This window comes from Oncorhynchus keta, chromosome 12 (assembly GCF_023373465.1).
Source record: "Oncorhynchus keta strain PuntledgeMale-10-30-2019 chromosome 12, Oket_V2, whole genome shotgun sequence".
NCBI lineage: Eukaryota > Metazoa > Chordata > Actinopteri > Salmoniformes > Salmonidae > Oncorhynchus > Oncorhynchus keta.
Genome location: NC_068432.1, coordinates 4427696 through 4451664, shown reverse-complemented (window position 1 = coordinate 4451664; position 23969 = coordinate 4427696). Strand labels below are relative to the sequence as shown.

At 41.7% G+C, this 23969-nt stretch overlaps 1 protein-coding gene across 4 annotated transcripts in view; it reads left to right on the top strand.

Annotated features, from left to right (window-relative positions):
- LOC118390885 (prolyl 4-hydroxylase subunit alpha-2-like) overlaps positions 1-23566 on the top strand; it is a 32693-nt gene extending 9127 nt beyond the window's left edge. The window contains exons 2-16 of one of the 4 annotated variants that reach the window (XM_052457626.1): positions 5368-5470; positions 8097-8193; positions 8398-8549; positions 11440-11577; positions 12292-12531; positions 13563-13762; positions 14084-14260; positions 14477-14547; positions 14668-14767; positions 14992-15045; positions 16111-16164; positions 16227-16292; positions 17668-17736; positions 19634-19730; positions 23056-23566. In XM_052457626.1, the coding sequence (XP_052313586.1) occupies positions 5386-5470; positions 8097-8193; positions 8398-8549; positions 11440-11577; positions 12292-12531; positions 13563-13762; positions 14084-14260; positions 14477-14547; positions 14668-14767; positions 14992-15045; positions 16111-16164; positions 16227-16292; positions 17668-17736; positions 19634-19730; positions 23056-23126 (1671 nt within the window). In that variant the 5' untranslated portion in view covers positions 5368-5385 and the 3' untranslated portion in view covers positions 23127-23566. Of the gene's footprint in view, positions 1-5367; positions 5471-8096; positions 8194-8397; positions 8550-11439; positions 11578-12291; positions 12532-13562; positions 13763-14083; positions 14261-14476; positions 14548-14667; positions 14768-14991; positions 15046-16110; positions 16293-17667; positions 17737-19633; positions 19731-23055 lie in introns of those variants that run through there. The other 3 variants (XM_052457624.1, XM_052457625.1, XR_008060704.1) reach the window with 3 other exon arrangements.
- Positions 23567-23969: the final 403 nt, after the last annotated feature.

Genomic DNA, 23969 nt, shown 5'->3' with positions numbered 1-23969 from the left:
TACCAGAAACCGCAGGCGCTGGTCCCTGAAGGCATTCAAATGCAGCTTGTGCATTCACTTTCTGATGTGGCAGAAAGAGGGGAAGCAAAAGTGTGGTACCAGGGTGTGTGGACCGAGTTGTAGCTCATTTGAAAGCAGGTGAAGTTTTGTAAAGGGTTGCGTCAATCGAATCTGGTATCAGGATAAATATTACACTGAGTCACCGATTGTATACTATGTTTTTTTTATTAGCTAATCAATAAATGGTCAATGCAATTTTCGTATATATGGGTCTGCTATAACACCACGCAGGGTAGAACAGAGAACTGGCCAACACCCTAAAGATATCTTCTTTAAATACTCTGACAGTAGTAGTTCCTGCTTCCGATCTGGCCTGTCAGAGTAGAGATCAAGTGTGGTTTAAACTTACTCAACCTATGTTGATTGTTGGCGCCCAGGCTGGTCCCAGCCCCCGGGCGCTCCCATTGACAGGTGTAGTTGTTGCTGGGCAGAATATCTATGCGCTCATACCCTAAATACCGTTATCTCACATCTGGTTCTTGTTACTGCTAAGTTTGAGTTCTAACAAAAGACAGTCTGTTTTAACTGCCTACGTTCTGTACGTGTCTCCCACAACTCATGATAGCTGCCTACACCTCAAGGCCAGCCACAGCCCTTCCGCTAGTCACACCATATATTGCAAAATGTTGCTTTTAACATACACAGACACCCTCATGATAGGCCAAGCATATTTTCAATCCTCACAGTTTGAAAGGTGCAAGAGAGGGTGTGTGGTGTGCATTCGGAGTGGACGCAGGGCAAAGACTGGGAGATGTGTAGAAACCTTTGTGCACTCTATGTGTTCTGTGCCACTTTACAGGATGGGGCCGCGCTTCCAGAAGTTCCATGACATGTTGTCGGCTAAATGCAAACACTAAAGTGACTGTGTGAAATATGAATTTGTCCTACAAATATTTGGTCTCTGACCAGTTGTTGTGTTTTGTATCTTCTCTCTTTATTCGGTCTCTATCTAATACTCTTTGCATTCACTGAATTGTTGTCAAAGCAGGCTATTATTATAACATTTTGTGTAAGGCCTAGTCTGTACTAAATCTTATTGAGAGAGGTTACCTACATTTTTAAATAGTATTTAGCATTTTTACATTAAGAATGGTTGTCAATCAAATAGCCTGCGTTGTGTGGGTTTTGAAATATTTTCTGAATATTGTCCTTTGGTCACATTAAACATTTATAAATAATAATATATTCTACTTGGTACATTTTGAGTGAGTAATTTAGTCAAATTTACTAATTTTAATACACTAGGGTTTTTTGTTGTTGCGTGTTAATCATTTTTCAATAGTGAGAGAATACAAAATGGAAGACAGAATTACTGTTATTCCTATTGACATGAATGTGGTGTTCATGAGATTTTGGCTCCATTAAATTGATTTACATATGGTGTTTGTATTCAAAGAAAAAAGTAATATTTTCAGTAGCCAATGTATTGCCTAGCTAAAACATAATTTAATACATTTTAAGTCCTTCAAAATATAAACTACATATATTGATGGTAGAATATAAACTAGACATTGGCTACTGTGGGTGGGGTCACAGTAATTCAAAGAATAGTGACAAAGGAAATAAAAAATGCTCGGCAGAGCATGCCCAAAGGGAAATTGGAGCGGAAGAGACCATTTTTTAAAAATCTGCTGAAATTCTGTTCTGCTCCTCGCTCCACACTCGCCCACCTACATGCTCTGGCATCCAAAAGCAGCCAACTCATGTCAATGAATAGAATCAGTGAATGAATGGCTGCAGCAACCATTAAAAGGTCTGACAAGCCGCATAACAAAAGATGCCTAATATAGATAAAACAACAATTATGTCATTCAAACAAGATAAGTCATTCAAACGACTTAGTATCTTGAACAATTTAGTTAAAAAAATATATTTTTACTAAGTTGCTCAAACCAGATACTAACTAAATAATTCCTAGAGTCTAAGTGACTTATTTTTTTGCCTTGTGCTTCAGGGCATCCATAAGAAAGTTCAGTGAATCCTCCTCTTTTAACAGTGGCCATCAAAAAAGCTTTCAAAGGTGTTTTTTTTTTCTCTCGACTGCATTCATAATGTTATAGGCTACAATAACTGGGCATGCACATTTCTCTCCCTATTCGGCACTCGCAATTTGAATACACCTCGAGAGGAATGTTATGTTCTCGCGCAGAATGTGACAGGCTGAACAATTGAATAGGTCAACTATTCTACTATGGAGTTGTCTGACTCCGCTGTTGCTTACTCGTGTTGTTGGCTGTGGAAAATTTTGTGTGGACAACATTTGAAATGTTTTTAGCTCGGCCTGGCTCTCAATTTGGATCATACGTACCAGGTCCTGGACGAATTTAACCCCTGGGGCTTACTGGATCTCAGCTCATAATAAATACTGGAAAGGTCACTCACTACCCTATCCTGCTCTGGAATGGTTCAGAGATGTGTTCTTGTCAACTCAAGTAACACCTAGAAAGTGTGAAAAAATATGACAAATTTGACCGGTGTGCTGCAGAGATGGAAGGGAGAAATCAGTCGGGCCTCCCTGTTGGGACCTCCTTAGGTGAAAGGGGTTGTGGGATGTATGTTCTAGCAGTGTGTTGTGAGGAATGAGTTAACATTAGGCTATGACAGAAATCTGGAAAGGTGAAGTCTGAGGCTTGGGTGGGTTGTCTCTGCATTATCTCAGCCTGGGGAGGGTGGTGTGTTTGTGTATGATCATGCCCTTTTATCCAGCTTCACTGATTCACTTAAGCTGATGATATATTTCTACACAACAGTTTCACTGTGAGTTCATCCCAGCCCGAGGACAATGTTAAGTTGAAAGAAATATGATACAGTATAAGCCTGTTTGTGTTAATGCAAAATGTACTGTAGTATTTTCACTTGTATCAGTACACAAAGAGTACGGTAGTGTATTATTTACTCTCTAATTGGACTTGTGAATTGGAGATTTCCCCTACTGGAATCTGACTGGCCATAGACAACCATTGCTTGTACAAGCCAGATGCTCTTCCATGGAACTTCTTTCAGCTGAGCTCCAACAGCATTAGAACATGCCCCAGATGGAGGCATCTGCTAAGTAAACTTTTCCTGATTTCTCAGTCAGAAACCTTTTACTATGTCCTCCAAAGTAAGCTCCTACTGCACACGTTGTCCTCTGTCCTTTCAATACCAATGGTGGCAATAATGACATCATATTCTTTGTAGCGGTGGCAAGGCAACAGTTTAGCAGTAGCTGCTAAATGAATATAGGGGGAAACCCTGCCAATGGTCAGAACTGCAGGACTAACCCATGACTAGCAAAACTGTGAGTGGGAAGTCAGAAGAACTCGAGGCGTGGGATGATGGTGCTGAATTCACAGTGCACAGTATTCAGTTACTCAGCAATTCCACATCTACACACTAGTTCGGACATTTGGTAAATACCATTTAGTACTGGTAAGCTGTTCTCTAACCAAATATCTGCCTTTATCATGAATGTATCAAATTCCACAATTGCTTTACCTTTTTGCATTTCTTTTAATCTGTTAAATTTGAAAGACTGCCACAGTCACCTACGTAGTGCTTTAGCTCGAAGTCACTTCTGTTCCTCCTCCTCTCCCCTTTCTCATAGCATCTGTCATTGTCCCAGAAAGATCTCTTTTTTCTGGGAAGTGACTGTTTCCCTCCATTCCTCACAAAAAAATGATGTTGGACTCATCTGGAAAGGCTCAAGGGATTGGTTTTATTTAGATTTTAAAAAACTATGATTTGCCAAAACATGGCATTTTCCACACATAAATCTATACATTCTGCTCTCCACAGTCAGTGTAAACAATTTGAAGCATAATGTAGGACTAGTGACAAATATTTAAGAATGTTTAAATCTATTGTCAAAACTTTGTAAAAACCTGACAATCACTTAGCAATTATGCTTCAAATGAGGTAGTTTTGACAGTTGGGTATCTATCATACTGTGTTTCAGCAGGTCGTTGGCGATAATCCAAAATTAGAGTTGGATTAAGGAGAAGCTAGGAGTACAGTGGTTCAGACGGAGTGTGAAGTGAGCTGTGCTTAATTAGACAGACCTGCGGGTAAACAGTCCTCACTGAGGAATGTTGTGGTGAAGCAGCTGGGGAGAGTTTAGACACTCTGTGCAATGCTGCTTCACGCCCTGTATAACCTCACTGTAAACTCCCTCTCTGAACTATGTCATGTGTGTCTATGTCAACAGTATTTGGGATTTTATACAGGAAAGAGAAAGCGGAAAAGGTTGTTTTGTCTTTGGTCGAAAGACTACTTCTATCAATCAAGTACTGTAATTTCTCTGTATGTGTGAGCCAGACAGGTTTACAGACTTCTTAACCATTAAGGAAGCAGATGTGACTGCTTTCTAATAATACACTCTGCCCTGTCCCCTAACCCATGACCCAGACATACAATAGTTGGTAACCAGACCTTTTCCATTGAACATTTTAAGTAATTTAGCAGACACTCTTATCCAGAGCGACTTACAGGTGCAATTAATGTTAAGTGACTTTCTCAAGGGCACATTGACAGATTTTTAACCTAGTCGGCTCGGGGTTTGAACCACCGACTTTTCGCTTACTGGCCCAATGCTCTTAACCGCTAGGCTACCCGCCGCCTTTTAGCAGGGAATTTGTGAGTCTTCACCCAATGCTCTGCTACAGATGTAAGATCTTAATTTGAGTCGGTTTGCTACAGCAGGAAAATCATCCTGCAGCAACAGGAAATGTGAATCATACGGATTATAATGAACAAAAATTGTTATATGCGTTGACCAATTTTTCGTAAGGGGAAAATCAAGTCTTGAGATTTCGAAGTGGACCTTTCCAACTCTTTTTAAACCTCATACACTGCAAGTTAAAAATGTCCTGCGCTGCAAGAAAGTTCTCCTGCAACAGGGTGAACAAATTAAGATCCTATGATCAGAAAAGACTGATTTATAGACTCACCCTATGAGTCATCATTTCTCATCAGTCATGTGGCGGCCCAGCCCTCGGTTTTGCTTTTGCAGCCATTTTTAGACTCGGATGACAAACCACCAGACTGCACAGGGCCTCCCAGCTGGTGGGTAATGGCTAACAGAATAGTAAAAAGCCTGTTGGAAACTATGAACACACAGCACCGCAAGCTTTTTCATGATGAAGACATGACCTGTTTTTTAAAAATTGTTTCAACATCACATCTCTGATAGTACAGTAGCCAGTGTGGATCATTAAAATGGATATGACCGACTGACTTGACTGTCTTAATTGCCCATGAGAGGATACATAAAGTTGTATTGAATTAAATATAATGACTAATTGATGTGATTGTATGATGTCATTGCAGGTCTTATCTACCAGTACAATGAGGAAACACCTGTCTCTCCCAGCCCTGGCTCTGGTTTGCTGCTGCTTCTGGGGCATTCAGGCTGAAGTCTACACCTCTATAGGTAAACCTACACTAACGTTCAAAAGTTTGGGGTCACTTAGAAATGTCCTAGTTTTCCATGAAAACAGACATGAAATGAGTTGCAAAATGAATAGGAAATATATTCAAGATGTTGACAAGGTTATAAATAATGATTTACATTTTTTTTTAAATAATAATTGTGTCCTTCAAACTGCTTTTGTCAAAGAATCCTCAATTTGTAGCAATTACAGCCTTGCATACCTTTGGCATTCTCGTTGTCAATTTGTTGAGGTAATCTGAAGAGATTTCACCCCGTGCTTCCTGAAGCCCCTCCCACAAGTTGGATTGGCTTGATAGGCAAACTGCTCCCACAACAGCTCAATAGGGTTTAGATCCGGTGACTGCTGGCCACTCCATTATAGACAGAATACCAGCTGACTGCTTCTTCCCTAAATAGTTCTTGCATAGTTTGGTACTATTCTTTGGGTCATTGTCCTGTTGTAGGAGGAAATTGGCTCCAATTAAGCGCCATCCACAGCGTATGGCGTTGCAAAATGGAGTGATAGCCTTCCTTCTTCAAGATCCCTTTTACCCTGTACAAATCTCCCACTTTAACACCACCACTAAAGCACCCCCAGACCATCATATTGCCTCCACCATGCTTGACAGATGGCGTTAAGCACTCCTCCAGGATCTTTTCATTTTTTCTGATGTTCTTTGTGATCCCGAACACCTCAAACTTAGATTTGTCTGTCCATAACACTTTTTTTCCAATCTTCCTCTGTCCAGTGTCTGTGTTCTTTTGTCCGTCTTAATCTTGTCTTTTTATTGGTCTGTCTGAGATACGGCTTTTTCTTTGCAACTCTGCCTAGAAGGCCAGCATCCTGGAGTCGCCTCTTCACTGTTGATGTTGAGACTGGTGTTTTGTGGGTACCATTTAATGAAGCTGCCAGTTGAGTACTTGTGAGGGGTCTTTCTCAAACTAGACACTCTAATGTACTTGTCATTTTGCTCAGTGGTGCACCGGGGCCTCCCACTTCTCTTTCTATTCTGGTTAGGGCCAGTTTGTGCTGTTCTGTGAAGGGAGTAGTACACAACGTTGTACGATATCTTCAGTTTCTTGGCAATTTCTTGCATGGAATAGCCTTCATTTCTCAGAACAAGAATAGACTGATGAGTTTCAGAAGAAAGTGCTTTTGTTTCTGGCCATTTTGAGCCTGTAATCGAACCCACAAATGCTGATGCTCCAGATACTCAACTAGTCTCAAGAAGGCCAGTTTTATTGCTTCTTTAATCAGTACGACAGCTGTGCTAACATAATTACAAAAGGGCTTTCTAATGATCAATTAGCCTTTTAAAATGATACACTTGGATTAGCTAACACGACGTGCCATTGGAACACAGGAGTGATGGTTGCTGATAATGGGCCTCTGTACGCCTAATGTAGATATTCCATTAAAAGCTGTTTCCTGCTACAATAATTATTTACAAAATTAACAATGTCTACACTGATCAATGTGATGTTACTTTAATGGACAAAAAATAATGTGCTTTTCTTTCAAATACAAGGGCATTTCTAAGTGACCCCAAACTTTTGAATGGTAGTGTGTGATGTGTGTACCCACAATGGTTCTACCATTACGGCTCTGTTGGTACCCTTTACCATTACACATCTATAAGTAGGCCTATACCATTACCCTTGTATATCTGACATGACACCAGTCAACCTTAGTTTCTGCATGACCCAATTCCTGTCATAAATCATCTCATTTAGAATTCTTAAGTCTATAGGATATTGAATTCAGGATTCCTGCTTTTTCCATGCATGTTGATGACGCTGTATTTGCTGTGTCCAGTATGGCTATTGAGAAGAGAGAGCTTCTTTGTCTTAGAGTTGACTGACGTTCTTTCTCTCGCCAAACCTCCAGTGTTCAACAGGCTTCTAAAAAGTGTCTGGAAAACAATTAGCGAAGTCTCTGAACTCGCCTCACATCTGTATAGCTGTCAAATGAAGGAAACACCTGCTATAGACAAGACTTAGGATAGTTTACAGGATAAGCAAGTAGCAGCAGTTCATTTTTTTCGTCCAATTTCTAAAATAACACGGTGAGCATAATTTCACTGAAAGTGGCACCATCAGCCTGCATAATGTCAGTTAAAGTAATCTGTGTCATGTATATACTTACGTTGGCTGCCACTACCCTAAGATATAAATATTGCGTGAAGCCGTTTCGCTTTCCTTCTGGCAACAGCATTGAGTTCACTCTTGACTGTTTAGTGTTGCTATGGAATTGAATTCTGCAAACAGCAGCATTCCCACCCCCTTACCCCAAGAACCATGGGTATTTAGAGTGGTGTGTGTGTGGTTGGACACATACCGGTAATTCTATACAATCACATACAGGTTGAAACTTTTCACTTACTGAAGTCTGTGTGAGGAAACCTTTTATTTTCCGGACAATGAAACCAAAGCATATTCTACGTCCTCCACTTTCCCTCCAGGAAATGATGATCATGGAAAAATAATTGATCTGGTTGCCGAACACATTTATTGCATAGATGCAGTAGTCTATAACACAGAACACAAAAGCTTCAGTGTATTTAATGAGTCATCTCCAGTTTCATATTCAGCATGGCCCTTTTTTTCTCTTTCCACTTTCCATTAGGTCAAATGACAGACCTGATATACACAGAGAAGGAGTTGGTTCAGTCCTTGAAAGAATATATTCAAGCAGAAGAGTCCAAGCTTGCTGCTGTGAAAAGGTGAACACGGCACTCTGTAACCATAGTGCTAATAAAGGCCACTTTGATAGCCATGTATTCAATTATGTTAATTTGCCAAAATAAGACTAGACAGAATAAGCCCATTTTGAGGAATTATCAATAATCAGATTGTAGCACGATAAGAGATCATTGTGTACTATACTGAACCTGACAGTTTTTTTCCCCCCCTGTGCTGTGTTGTAGCTGGGCTAACAAGCTGGATGTACTGACGCTTGCCTCCACCTCAGACCCAGAGGTCTACCTGGCCCACCCCGTCAACGCCTACAAGCTGATGAAGAGACTCAACACCGAGTGGTCCGAGCTGGAGAGCCTTGTGCTGCAGGACCCCTCAGATGGTAAGATAGGGTCGGTGGGAGGGAGAGGTTACAGCTTCTATATAGCTCCTCTGTGTGTGGGTGTGAGGAGGCTTGTGGAAAAGAAGGTGTGAGGCCAATTCTGATCCATCATGCTCCTCCCCGACATCTGCAGAGTAGAGTTGGTGTGAGTAGAGTGGAGCTGAGAGAGAACACAGGCTGTCGTCTTTCATGTGCAGCTGCATCTTTCCTCTGTTGACATTGGCCACGTCTGCAGTGTATGAGACCGCATACCACTGGTATGACAAAACATTTATTTTTACTGTTCTAATTCCGTTGGTAACCAGTTTATAATAGCAATATGCACCTCAGAGTTTGCGGTATATCAAATCAAATGTATTTCTAATTGTATATGACCAATGTAACATGGCTAAGGGCTGTATCCAGGCCCTCCACGTTGCCTCGTGCATAAGAACAGCCCTTAGCCGTGGTATATTGGCCATATACCACACCCCATCGTGCCTTATTGCTTAATTCTATCAGCTAGTCTCCCTTGTGTGTCCCTGGAGAGCTCTTAGCCACTGCGTGACTAGCATCACAGTTTACTCATTCCAAAAAGTTTTGGAACACCGTAAAGTCCATGGAGAATAAGAGCACCAGCTGCCCACTGCACTGAGGCTTGGAAACACTGTCACCACAGATAAATCTACGATAATCGAGAATTTCAAGAAGCATTTTTCTACGTCTGGCCATGCTTTCCACATGGCTACCCCTACCCCGGCCAACAGCTCTGCACCCCCCGCACCTACTTGCCCAAGCCCGCCCCCCTACAAATCAGCTGGGCGAGACAATCTGGACCCTCTCTTTTTCTAAAATTACAAGCCGATATTGTTGCTACCCCTATTACTAGCCTGTTCTAACCTCTTTCGTATTGTCTGACTTCTCTAAAGATTGGAAAGCTTCTGCGGTCGTCCCCCTCTTCAAAGAGGGAGACACTCTAGACCCAAACGGTTACAGACCTATATCTGTCCTACCCTGCCTTTCAAAGGTCTTCAAAAGCCAAGTTAACAAAAAGATCACCAACCATTTAGAATCCCACCGTACCTTCCCTAATATGCAATCTGGTTCCCGAGCTGGTCATGGGTGCACCTCAGCCACGCTCAAGGTCCTAATCGATATCGTAACCCCCATAGATAAAAGACAGTACTGTACAGCCGTTTTCATCGACCTGGCCAAGACTTTCGACTCTTGTCAATCACCGCATTCTTATCGGCAGACTCAATAGCCTTGGTTTCTCAAATGACTGCCTCGCCTGGTTCACCAACTACTTCACAGATAAAGTTCACTGTGTCAAATCGGATGGCCTGTTGTCCGGACCTCTAGCAGTCTCTATGGGGGTGCCACAGGGTTCAATTCCCGGGCCGACTCTTTCTCTGTATATATCAATGATGTCACTCTTGCTGCTGGTGATTCTCTGATCCACCTCTACGCAAATGACACCATTCTGTATACATCTGGCCCTTCCTTGGACACTGTGTTAACAAACCTCCAAACAAGCTTCAATGCCATACAACACTCCTTCTGTGGTCTCCAACTGCTCTTTTAAAATAGTAAAACTAAATGCATGCTCTTCAACCGATTGCTGCCCGCACCTGCCCTTCCGTCCAGCATCACTACTCTGGATGGTTCTGACATAGAATATGTGGACAACTACAAATACCTAGGTATCTGGTTAGACTGTAAACTCTCCTTCCAGACTCACATTAAGCATCTCCAATCCAAAATGTACGTCTAGAATCGGCTTCATATTCTGCAACAACGCCTCCTTCACTCATGCTGGCAAACATACCCTCGTAAAGCTGACTATCCTACCGATCCTTGACTTCGGCGATGTCATTTACAAAATAGCCTCCAACACTCTTCCCAGCAAATTGGATGTAGTCTATCACGGTACCATCCGTTTTGTCAACAAAAGCCCGTATACTACACACCGTTGTATGCTCTCGTTGGCTGACCCTCGCTACATATTCGTCGCCAACCCCACTGGCTCCAGGTCATCTATAATTCTTTGCTAGGTATAGCCCGCCTTATCTCAGCTCACTGGTCGCCATAGCAACACACATCCATAGCACACGCTCCAGCAGGTATATCTCACTGGTGATCCCTAAAGCCAACACCTACTTTGGCAGCCTTTCCTTCCAGTTCTCTGCTGCCAATGACTGGAACGAATTGCAAAAATCACTGAAGCTGGAGACTCATAACTAAATTTAAGCATCAGCTGTCAGAGCAGCTCACATATCACTGTACCTGTACACAGCCCATATGTAAATAGCACACCCAACTACACTATCCCCATACTGTTAATACATTTTTTGCACTTGCACCCCAGTATCTCTACTTGCACATCATCATCTGCACATCTATCACTCCAGTGTTAATGTGAACTTGTCATTATTTTGCCACTATGGCCTATTTATTGCTTTACCTCCCTCACCTTACTACATCTGCACACACTGTACACAGATTGTTCTGCTGTGTTATTGGCTGTACGTTTGTTTGTCTGTAACTCTTGTGTAACTGTTGTTTTTGTCGCACTGCTTTGTTGTATCTTGGCCAGGTCGCAGTTGTACATGAGAACTTGTTCTCAACTAGCCTACCTGGTTAAATAAAAAATAAATAAAAACATTCTCTAGTTGTCTTGACCTCACACTACATTATCACACATTATAGCAGTGCACACCAGGCAACTCCAATGCAGATGTTCTGTGCTCTGATGCCTTCGACTCATTGTTTGGTTCCCTATTCCCTATATAGTACACTACTTTTGACCAAAGTCCCTATCAAAGCCCTGGTCAAAAGTAGTGGGTAGTGTGGTATTTGGGACCTTTTCACTGCTTCACTCTGTGTCCTTATCACTGTGTTCCCTCCTCAGGGTTCATCTCCAACATGACTGTACACAGGCAGTACTTCCCTGACGAGGAGGATGAGAAAGGTGCTGCCAAGGCACTGATGCGTCTCCAGGACACGTACAAACTGGATTCAGAGAGTTTCTCCAAGGGCAAACTGCCTGGTGAGGCTCTATCATCTCCTTGACACATCCCTACTCTTTGTGTGTGAACAGTCACTGAAACTCTGCCATGGAAGATTCCAGAAGCCTCCAGATGTGTTCAGCACAGTGGTTGCATCGCAAATAGCTCCCTATTCCCTACGTAGTGCAATACGTTTGATCAGAACGCTGGTCAAAAGTAGTGCACTATGTAGGGAATAGGGTGCCATTTGGGATGTAGACGTTGTGTGAGCTGAGCATTTCTCAGCCTGCCCTTCCACCACTACCAGACTGCAGAGAACGGTTGCTCTTTCATCCAGCCAGATGTTTACCCTCTCCAGAAATGCAAGCTCAAACAGAACAGTTTTGATACCGGGAGCAAATGCTGTGGCCACACATTCACTATGTATATATTTTAGGACAAATGTGCATCTTATCCTAATATTGCACACCCCACCATGTCTGGGAGGTCTGTCAGAAAAAGGTTGCAAAAGCAACGTGTTTTGATATGACCCTCTTACTGCTGCTATAGCAACGTCCACTACAGTATCATAACACCATTGTGGATTTATGGAGCACTCTTATGTCGTAACCTCGTAAGCAGTTGATAAACTGCTCATAAACAGCTGCCTTATTAATGGATGTTATTATGACATGCTACCAGGAGACCTCAAACAGAGCAGAATGGTGCTGTATTGCCAAAAGGGTGCATTATACTATGCTATACCATACCTGCAGGTGTGCACCACAACGCCATCCTGACAGTGGATGACTGTTACGACATGGGGAAGACGGCGTACAACGAGGCAGACTACTACCACGCGGTGCTGTGGATGCAGCAGGCCCTCAGGCAGATGGATGCAGGGGAGGAGCACGTGGTGTCCAAGGCCGACGTCCTGGACTATCTCAGTTACTCCGTCTACCAGATGGGAGACCTGCCCCGTGCCATCGAGCTGACACGCCGCCTAGTGGCCATCGGTAGGACTCACACGCCCTGTTTCCGCTGTTTCTTGTGTTTGAGGTGTTTGACAACAGGAGAGACGTCTTACTCTCTCATACCATCTCTCACACACATTCTCACTTTCTCAATCTCTTCTACTCTCACTCTCCCTCACACATTCTCTTTCACGCACTCGCTCTCCCTCGCATACTGTCATATTTTGGCACATTCTCACATAATCACCCTCTCAAAACCTCTCGTATTTGTCCAGAGTTACAGGGTGTAACTCTGAGTGCTCATGGTTTGCTAATTTGAGCTGCATCAGGAATGCTGCTGTTTGTTAAAGGCTGCAATTATGGAGTTCTGGTTACTTTGCTTAAATGTGAAGTTCAATGAACCAAACCCAAGGTCAACAACTACTAAGATCTACCAGCATATTTACCAAGTAAAGAATCAGATTTAAAATAATAACATTAGCTGCTGTAGTTAGCTAGAGCAACATATTGTTGGGTAGTTGTCTCTATTTTGGGTATCTTTTTTTACAGCTGTCTGTGACCCCCAATCCCCAGTGTGATTGTGGCAGGAAAAGTGCTACTTTTAACTCTTCAAAGCCTTTGAAGTTAACAAAGGGAAATACCGTACTAGGGAGATGGTATAACATTTTTGTTTTAGAGGTTCCTGTAATTCAAACTGAAAAGACAACTGGATCTAACTAAAGTAGCTGAATGCCTTTTTGCTATACTGAATTAAATGCTTTATCATGTCTCTCATCTCATAACATGTAATGGCAATTTTGAAACGACTGACTCCAAACACCACACCGCATCTTATTTCAGACATTCAATGTTCGTGTTTAGGCCTATTTCCCTTGATACTCAAAACGGATTCATTTTGTATGGTTGAAGTAGCATCACACAGAGAGAGAGACAGTTCCTTTTCACTCAAACCATTGACGAGAGTTAAATGTTGTTGAATTGTGCCGTGCCGTGCCGTGCCGTCACACAATTCCCTCATATTCCCCCATGTCCTGTTAATCTGCCGAACTGCATTACCCATGGTGTCCTTACAGACTCTAGCCACCAGAGGGCAGGAGGGAACCTGCGCTACTTTGAGAAGCTGCTATCCAAGCAGCTGAAGGAGCTGAACCAAGAGGACCAGGAGCCGGCCACAGAGGAGCCCATCCAGCTGGGGACCTACAAGAGACCCAAGGACTACCTACCTGAGAGGGAGATCTACGAGGGCCTATGTAGGGGAGAGGGAGTCAAAATGGTGAGACCGACTGACTCTTATAACGCACAGACAGTGTTTTTAAAAGTAAGGAGCATGAGATGTAGCCTGTTCCCAGTATGTGATATCATGTCAACTCCTTGTCACTCGTTGTCATGGTGTGACAAGGAGTGACATGGAGTTGAGAAGAGAGCAGAAGCAGACGGGGAGCTAAATGAGATGGTGTCAAAAGGGTGATGTCTAAAAGAGACAGTTATTGTGAGGGAACTTTTAGAGCGGTGCGGTAATTTGACAGGGTTTTGGAGAGGAGCTGTGAGTTCCAGTCTAACTTCCCACACCCTCGACCCATCCCACCCCATCCAGACCAGTGCGAGGCGCAGCCGGCTGTACTGCCGCTACCATGACGGGAACAGGAACCCTCGCCTGCTGCTCCAGCCCATGAAGGAGGAGGACGAGTGGGACAGCCCACACATCGTCCGCTACCTCAACGCCCTTTCAGACTCAGAAATTGAGAAGATTAAGGAGCTGGCCAAGCCCAGGGTGAGAAGAGCAGAGTAGCAGCAAACCGGACCAGCAGGGCCACTATTACCTCACAGATGATATATATTTTTTAGATATAACACTGTACTTACTGTGTGTTTCAGTGGTAGTATTGAAACATTGTATCATAAGATGGTGAATGTCCAAGGGAAAATGAGATGTTACAAGTGCTGTATGTCAATATTTATTCCTACTTGTCTGTAAATCTTTGTATAGCTTGCGAGAGCGACTGTTCGAGACCCCAAAACAGGCGTTCTGACCACAGCGAACTACAGGGTGTCAAAAAGGTGAGTCATTATGGGTAAGCAGGGTATTGGCGCCCTCTGTGGTTCATGTTTAGCTATGCTTCATGTCTGGGTGAATGAGTAGTGTTGTCGTGTCGAGTCAGTGGATCTGTTGTCCTTCAGTGCCTGGCTGGAGGGGGAGGAGGACCCTGTTATTGAGCGTGTCAACCAGAGGATAGAGGACATCACAGGCCTGACGACGCAGACTGCCGAGTTACTCCAGGTACACACCACATACTATAAAAGACTGTACATGCATTCTACCTGTTAAGACACGCATATTACCTAACACTGGATACTATTTTGTGGTGGCCCACTGCAAGAATACCCCTGTTCACTCTTTGAAACTATACTGACAATCTTAACAGACACCTGGTTTTGTGTGACTAGTCTTAAGCTTCAGATGTTGTTAAATAATTCAGCTTCTTCTCTCTTTTCACTGAACAGATTGCTAACTATGGGGTCGGAGGACAATATGAGCCACATTTTGATTTCTCCAGGGTAAGGGTAACCTCTAGACGGCCTACAATTGCTCTCTGTTGCATCTGAGAAGGGATGCAGCAGGCACGCAATGGTTTATCCTGCTGGGTTCTATGGAGAAAGTATGTTTTTACCTTGTATGTTGACCTGTGCTAAAAAAAATGACTTCCGTAGCACACACGTTTACGGTGTTAGCAGTCAACATGCAAGACATTGTCTAAGACAAATGTAGACCTATAACGTTTTGTCGGGGGTTCTCCATCTCATTGACCATCATCCACTGCTAGAATAGTGTCATCTAAGAGAGGCCCTGAATTCCTATATGGCAGATTGACAAACGAGACCTAGGTATTATCTCAAATGGCACCATATTCCCTATATAGTGCACTACTTTTGACCAGGGCTCTTGGACGCGGCCCTAGATGAAGGGTTGAGTCACAGTTCAACCATGTCCATAACCCCCGAGTGCATCTTCCTATAAGGAGAAGAGTCTCTAGTAATAATATACAATTGTAATTTAGAAAATCATCACATTTTTGGACATGATCAAGTTTGTCCATGCATGCTGGCTTTGATATGTGGTGATTGAGTTATGGAAGTCTTTAAAAACACATTCAATACACGGTCAGAAGTTGTTTTATTTTATGTTTCTGGCACACAAAAAATCACAGCAGGATGAAGATTGCATTTTTAAACTCGGGCACAGTTTAAGGTTTTATCGTGAGTAATGTGTGTAGGTTTCTTCTGTCTGGAAGGTTTCAGACTGTGCAACGCAAGATTCCCGGGGCCACCACCCATTTGTAGACAGTGCACAAAGTATCAATTAACTTCATTTAAATATATCCATATTAATCAAATCTAATGATCTACATTATTCTATATTATATTCAATATGCTAAATATTCAGTAGTAGCTCATATTGTGTGAAATTGGTTAGGCCTCACAAATTCTTCAATGACTATGTTAACAAGTCAAACAGTTGTTAATAATCTATTTAGTTATAGATGATTGATTTAGTGCCCTAGTGGCGGGATCCGAGAGTTATTCATTTCAGTCTGGGTTAAAAGTTATACACATTTGTTGCAGCGTCCTCAGGACATCATGGTCGATGGAAATAGACTTGCTACCTTCCTGAACTACGTAAGTACATGTCTCTGTGTTTTTTCCAATGTGTGTTTTACTCTCAAATTTTATCTTCATAGAAAGATGAACCTGATGCTTTCAAAACATTAGGCACTGGAAATCGCGTGGCTACTTTTTTAAATTACGTAAGTATGCGAATCCAGTTGCTGCCGTCAATTTACAGTAGCAGTTACTGATTTTAGATTTTGACTCTTCTTTTTTGGGTCTCCATTTTGCATAATTATTGTTTTTGGCAGATCCATGAACTCTATTTGAATATTGGACTTCAATTGATTGACATTTCCATGTTTCTCAACCATTTGACAATCCGTGTTACCGCATACTCATACCATCACTAACCTAGTTGATGGTTGTCGGGGAAAAAAGGTGATCAAAAACAGGACATTTTCCCCTTGGAGTCTCTGTCAGTCAATTTCAGTGCATATTGCGTCGTGTTGTACCCCCCCACCCCACAACATGCTCCCTTGTTTCTTGGTCCATGCTTAATACTGTATGTGTGATGTGAGTGTAAATAGAAGAAGAATGCCACGCTTTGCAAAACTACAGTGCTTTTGGATCACTTAGTTTTCTGCTGCACTTCTGTATAATTGAATGACTGGCTGTTATGGACTTGGTGTTGCTGTATAATGGTGTGTAATAAACATTATGTTTAGTGTCATTGAACAATTTGCCATAGTTTCAAGACTTTCAAGACACTTATTTAGATCGTCAGTGGTCTTTACGTTGCTACATGTTATTGTTTTATTTAGATCGTCAGTAGTCTTTACATTGCTACATGTTATTGTTTTATTTAGATCGTCAGTGGTCTTTACATTGCTACATGTTATTGTTTTATTTAGATCGTCAGTGGTCTTTACGTTGCTACATGTTATTTTTTTATTTAGATCGTCAGTGGTCTTTACGTTGCTACATGTTATTGTTTTATTTAGATCGTCAGTGGTCTTTACATTGCTACATGTTATTGTTTTATTTAGATCGTCAGTGGTCTTTACATTGCTACATGTTATTGTTTTATTTAGATCGTCAGTGGTCTTTACGTTGCTACATGTTATTGTTTTATTTAGATCGTCAGTGGTCTTTACGTTGCTACATGTTATTGTTTTATTTAGATCGTCAGTGGTCTTTACGTTGCTACATGTTATTTTTTTATTTAGATCGTCAGTGGTCTTTACGTTGCTACATGTTTTTTTTATTTTATTTAGATCGTCAGTAGTCTTTATGTTGCTACATGTTATTTAAAAAAAAATTAAGATCACTTTATTCTTCCATTGGTCACATGGTCCAATAGAAATGTCACTTTGCTTTATCCCAACCCCTCTGAAAGACACAAGTACACATGTACAGGTTGGAGCAGGGGACTGCCACACTGGGCGCCAGTAACTTGTATCATTACGCGCCTGTTAAAACAGTGTATCCTTTTAAAGGCAGTACACATTTCTTACAGTATAGTAAACTGTATATCAGTAAAGCCAGCTGACAGGGTTGTGTTTTCCCTGACAGATGAGTGATGTTGAAGCGGGGGGAGCAACTGTGTTCCCAGACTTTGGAGCAGCTATCTATCCCAAAAAGGTGAGAGATAAACCATTCACCTACTCTTAGACAAGTACAGCCCTCATCACTATAGGGCCATGTCACCAGGTCATGAAAAACTCTAGATGAAAGGCTCTAGATTTTCCTGGTCAGGTCACATGGTCAGGGAAAACTCCTAGCCCTTTTCATCAAATATACAGTGCCTTGCGAAAGTATTCGGCCCCCTTGAACTTTGCGACCTTTTGCCACATTTCAGGCTTCAAACATAAAGATATAAAACTGCATTTTGTTGTGAAGAATCAACAACAAGTGGGACACAATCATGAAGTGGAACGACATTTATTGGATATTTCAAACTTTTTTAACAAATCAAAAACTGAAAAATTGGGCGTGCAAAATTATTCAGCCCCTTTACTTTCAGTGCAGCAAACTCTCTCCAGAAGTTCAGTGAGGATCTCTGAATGATCCAATGTTGACCTAAATGACTAATGATGATAAATACAATCCACCTGTGTGTAATCAAGTCTCCGTATAAATGCACCTGCACTGTGATAGTCTCAGAGGTCCGTTAAAAGCGCAGAGAGCATCATGAAGAACAAGGAACACACCAGGCAGGTCCGAGATACTGTTGTGAAGAAGTTTAAAGCCGGATTTGGATACAAAAAGATTTCCCAAGTTTTAAACACCCCAAGGAGCACTGTGCAAGCGATAATATTGAAATGGAAGGAGTATCAGACCACTGCAAATCTACCAAGACCTGGCCGTCCCTCTAAACTTTCAGCTCATTCGAGGAGAAGACTGATCAGAGATGCAGCCAAGAGGCCCATGATCACTCTGGATGAACTGCAGAGATCTACAGCTGAGGTGGGAGACTGTCCATAGGACAACAATCAGTCGTATATTGCCCAAATCTGGCCTTTATGGAAGAGTGGCAAGAAGAAAGCCATTTCTTAAAGATATCCATAAAACGTGTTGTTTAAAGTTTGCCACAAGCCACCTGGGAGACACACCAAACATGTGGCAGAAGGTGCTCTGGTCAGATGAAACCAAAATTGAACTTTTTGGCAACAATGCAAAACGTTATGTTTGGCGTAAAAGCAACACAGCTCATCACCCTGAACCCACCATCCCCACTGTCAAACATGGTGGTGGCAGCATCATGGTTTGGGCCTGCTTTTCTTCAGCAGGGACAGGGAAGATGGTTAAAATTGATGGGAAGATGGATGGAGCCAAATACAGGACCATTCTGGAAGAAAACCTGATGGAGTCTGCAAAAGACCTGAGACTGGGACGGAGATTTGTCTTCCAACAAGACAATGATCCAAAACATAAAGCAAAATCTACAATGGAATGGTTAAAAAATAAACATATCCAGGTGTTAGAATGGCCAAGTCAAAGTCCAGACCTGAATCCAATCGAGAATCTGTGGAAAGAACTGAAAACTGCTGTTCACAAATGCTCTCCATCCAACCTCACTGAGCTCGAGCTGTTTTGCAAGGAGGAATGGGAAAGAATTTCAGTCTCTCGATGTGCAAGCTGATTGAGACATACCCCAAGCGACTTACAGCTGTCATCGCAGCAAACGGTGGCGCTACAAAGTATTAACTTAAGGGGGCTAAATAATTTTGCACGCCCAATTTTTCAGTTTTTGAAATGTTAAAAAAGTTTGAAATATCCAATAAATGTCGTTCCACTTCATGATTGTGTCCCACTTGTTGTTGATTCTTCACAAAAAAATACAGTTTTATATCTTTATGTTTGAAGCCTGAAATGTGGCAAAAGGTCGCAAAGTTCAAGGGGGCCGAATACTTTCGCAAGGCACTGTATGTAACCCTGGGTTGAGATGGCACACACTATCTTATAGTGGGCCATCATGTCGATGCAGTGGTGACTTACATGTACTGAACAGGTATGTCTCCTCTATATGTGTCTACAGGGAACTGCAGTCTTCTGGTACAACCTCTTTAGGAGTGGAGAGGGAGACTACAGGACCAGACACGCTGCCTGTCCTGTGTTAGTGGGATGTAAATGGGGTGAGTTGGATGGAGAGTTTAATCCAAACTCACAAGCAGCGTCTAATCTCAATATCAATCAATTAATTGGTGTCAGTCATTTGATGTGTTTCTTTGTCTACTTCCTAGTCGGTGCTCCTTGTATGTATCTCTCACATAGGCTGCAATCAAACCTTCATAGGAATGTTACCTCAGGGTCGTTCCACATCAAAAAACACAAGAAGATTGACACCCACCATATCAGATTGGTTTGAAATAGTTTCTGTAGTTAGAAACAGGTAGGATTTGCATTCCTGAAACATTAGGTCAAAATATAATTTAGTCTTTGAGAATTGAAGACAGTTGATTGCACCCAAATTGGCCATTTTAATTTATATGATTCATATAATATTCAATAGATATCTGTTTTGGACCTACATTCTTCCAAGCAATGAGAAAGCCACGAGGAATCCCCAAAAAATGACGAAAGCCATCCCCACACCTCACACCAATCCCACCCCAGCAACCAGTGTTCAGAATCAGTTCTCTGTGTTTGACAAGTAGTATGCAGCTGCATCTTGGAGTATTGTTTATTCATACTAGGTAATGTATTCCCTGTGAATCTGGTGACGGTTATTTCCCCCTGTTCAGAGAAATTAGTCAGTGAAGTCACTTGCCTTATTTCCTGTTAAACTTTGTGAAAGTACCAGGTTTTGACCACTAGATGGTTCTGTTCCAGCTATACTGTCACACCTTTTTACTAATTTTGCTGGTCACTTGTATATATTAAATGGATCACAACATTTTCTTTGCACCTTTGGGTAGAAAAGGAATTGCTCATGGTAAAAATACTGTAAATGATCTGGTCCTACAAGTCAAGACAGTTCTACATGAAATAGATGTTGTTGATATTCTCTTAGCAACCATTTTTGGATTCCTCATGTCTTACTTATTGGTAAGAAGAAGTTTGGTCCAATTTGGAGGTTGGGTACTATATTTATTGAATAATATATGAATTCTATCAAATAAAATGGCCAATTTATGTATAATCAGTTAGCTTAAATTCTCAAAGATCAAATTATCGGAATGCTTATCTTATCTGAGACGGTGGGTTTCATGGCTTGTGGAAATGACATGGAATGACCTGCAGTGTTTGTTTTTTGAAAGTCTGCCTGCACATACACTTACAGTGCCTTCAGAAATAACTTTTTTGTGTTATAGCCTGATTAAATTCAGATTTTCTTTGTCACTGTCCTATACACAATGCCCCATAATGTCAGTGGAATTACGTTTTTCAAATTTTTACAAGTTAATTCAAAATGAAAAGCTGAAATGTCTTGAGTCAATAAATAACTCCTTTGTTATGGCAAGCCTAAATACATTTGCTTAACAAGTCACATAATAAGTTGCATGGAGTCTGCAAAAAAATTGTGGCAAAGCAATTAACCATTTGTCCTGAATACAAAGTGTTCACTGAACAAAAATGTAAAAGCAACATGTAAAGTTTGGTCCCATGTTTCATGATCTGAAATCTAAGATAGCAGAAATTATCCATATGCACAAAAAGCGTATTTCTCTAAAATGTTATGCACAAATTTGTTTACATCCCTGTTAGTGAGCATTTCTCCTTTGCCAAAATAATTCATTCACTTGACAGCTGTTCCATGTCAAGAAGCTAATTAAACAGCATGGTCATTACACAAGTGCACCTTGTGCTTGGGACAATAAAAGGCCACTCTAAAATGTGCAGCTTTGTCACACAACACAATGCCACAGACGATTTAAGTTTTGAGGTAGTGTTCAATTGGGGTGTTGACTGCAGGAATGTCCACCAGAGCTGTTGCCAAATAATTGAATGCTAATTTCTCTACCATAAACTGCCTCCAACGTTGTTTTAGAGAATTTTGCAGTACGTCCAAGCGGCTTCACAACCGCAGACCACGTGTAACCACGCCAGGACCTCCACATCCGGCTTCTTCACTTGACGGTTCATCTGAGACCAGCCACCCGGACAGCTGACGAAACTGTGGGTTTGCACATCTGAAGAATTCATGCACAAATGGTCAGAAACCGTCTCAGGGAAGCTCATCTGCATGCTCGTTGTCCTCGCCAGGGTCTTGACCTGACTGCAGTTTGGCGTCGTAACCGACTTCAGTGGGCAACTGCTCTCCTTCCATGGCCACTGGCACACTGGAGAAGTGTGCTCTTCACGGATTAATCCCAGTTTCAACTGCACAGATAGCAGTGTATGGCGTAATGTGGGAGACCAGTTTTCTGATGTCAACGTTGTGAACAGAGTGCCCCGTGGTGGTGGGGATATGGTATGGGCAGGCATAACTTGCGTACAACAAACACAATTGCATTTTATCGATGGCAATTTGAATGCACAGAGATACCATAACGAGATCCTGAGGCCCATTGTCGTGCCCTTCATCCGACGCCATCACCTCATGTTTCATGTTTGTGATGCTCTGGATCGACGTGTACAATAGTATGTTCCAGTTCCCGCCAATATCCAGCAACTTCGCACAGCCATTGAAGAGGAGTGGGACAACCTTCCAATGCCACAATCAACAGCCTGATCAACTCTACGCTGCATGAAGCAAATTATGGTCATGCCAGATACTGACTGGTTTTCTGATCTCTACCATTTTTTTTTTAAGGTATCTGTGACCATCAGATGCATGTCTCTATTCCCATTCATGTGAAATCCATAGATTAGGGCCTAATAAATTTATTTAAATTGATTTAATTTAATTATATGAACTGTAGCTTAGTAAAACCTTTGAAATTGTTGCGTTTTATATTTTTGTTCAGTATACTGAAAACTATTGTCTAGGATTGATCCACAATCAATTTGACAGAACTTGAAGAATTTTGAAAAGAATAATGGGCAAATGTTGTACAATCCAGGTGTGGAAAAGCTCTTACAGACTTACTCAGAAAGACTCTCAGCTGTATTTGCTGCCAAAGGTGCTTCCAAAAATATTGACTCGGGGGGTGTGAATACTTATGTAAATAAGATATTTCATATTCAATAACTTTGCCATAATTTCTAAAAACATGTTTTCAGGTTGTCATTATGGAGTATTGTGTAGATGGGTGAGATTTTACTCTTTTTTTTTTTTTGTTGCCCATTTGGATTTTAGGCTATAACACAAGAGAATGTAGAATAAGTCAAGTGGTATGAATACTTTCTGAAGGCACTGTACTTCTGGAATAGGAAGCATCTACCTGTGAGTGGAGTCTTCCTGGTAGTTGTGGGTTTTAACAGAGCCCTAATCTCACACATTGGAGATACTTGAGACTTCCACTGAATTGAGACTGACATTGACATACTGTACTTTTTTATTTTATCTGTTGCCAGTATCCAACAAATGGATCCACGAACGAGGTCAGGAGTTCAGGAGGCCATGTGGCCTGACAGAAGTGGACTGAACTTGACCTCTCACCCCTGACCCCTGGCTGGAGGAGTACACTCCACCTGCAGTGCCTGAACTTTTGATTGAACACACACACACACACACACCTACTGTGGTATCCATTATGGCTTTTAACAATGATCTGAAGCTTGGGAGTCTGCAGTAACTATGCAGATAAAGAGAAATGGATATGTAGCATTAAAGTCTCTGATTTCTTGTTTTGTTTACATGTTTGTTTAGCATTCAGATGTTTCATACAAAAATGACTTATGCATAACCACATACTGACTGCACAACCCTATCAGAACATACTGCTTCATCTTATTCCTGTCCATTTACATTTTGTATTTATAGACTTCTTAAATTATTACACTGTATGATTGTGACATTTTTAAAAGATGGAAAATGTGGAGCAGAATAAACGGTGTATTTGATTAAAAGTGCAGTAGGCCTACATTCACTATTGTGATGGCTGATCTCTTGACGGCTCTGTCAAATGTACGTTGTTATGAGGTTTTGCCGAGCCCTAACCTATTTTATGACATTTTTCTAAATTAGCCTAAAATCGGCTAAGGCTCATGATTTAAATCGGACTGCCTGATAAATCCCATCAACGTTGCCTGCATGATCTAAGTGCAAGAAAAAAGGACTAGTCATCATCCGATATGAACCACTTCAGGAGTTAGCCACTAGAGGGTCAGTCTGTTTGTGCTATCCTGCCAACTCCTTGTCAGTCATTGTCAAACAGATGTGAGACCAGGCTACATTGGAAGGCCTATATTGTAACCTTGTGAACAAAGTTGTTTAACATTACTGTTTCATAATGTCATCACCTCCACCATTGAGAAAGGCTATTCAT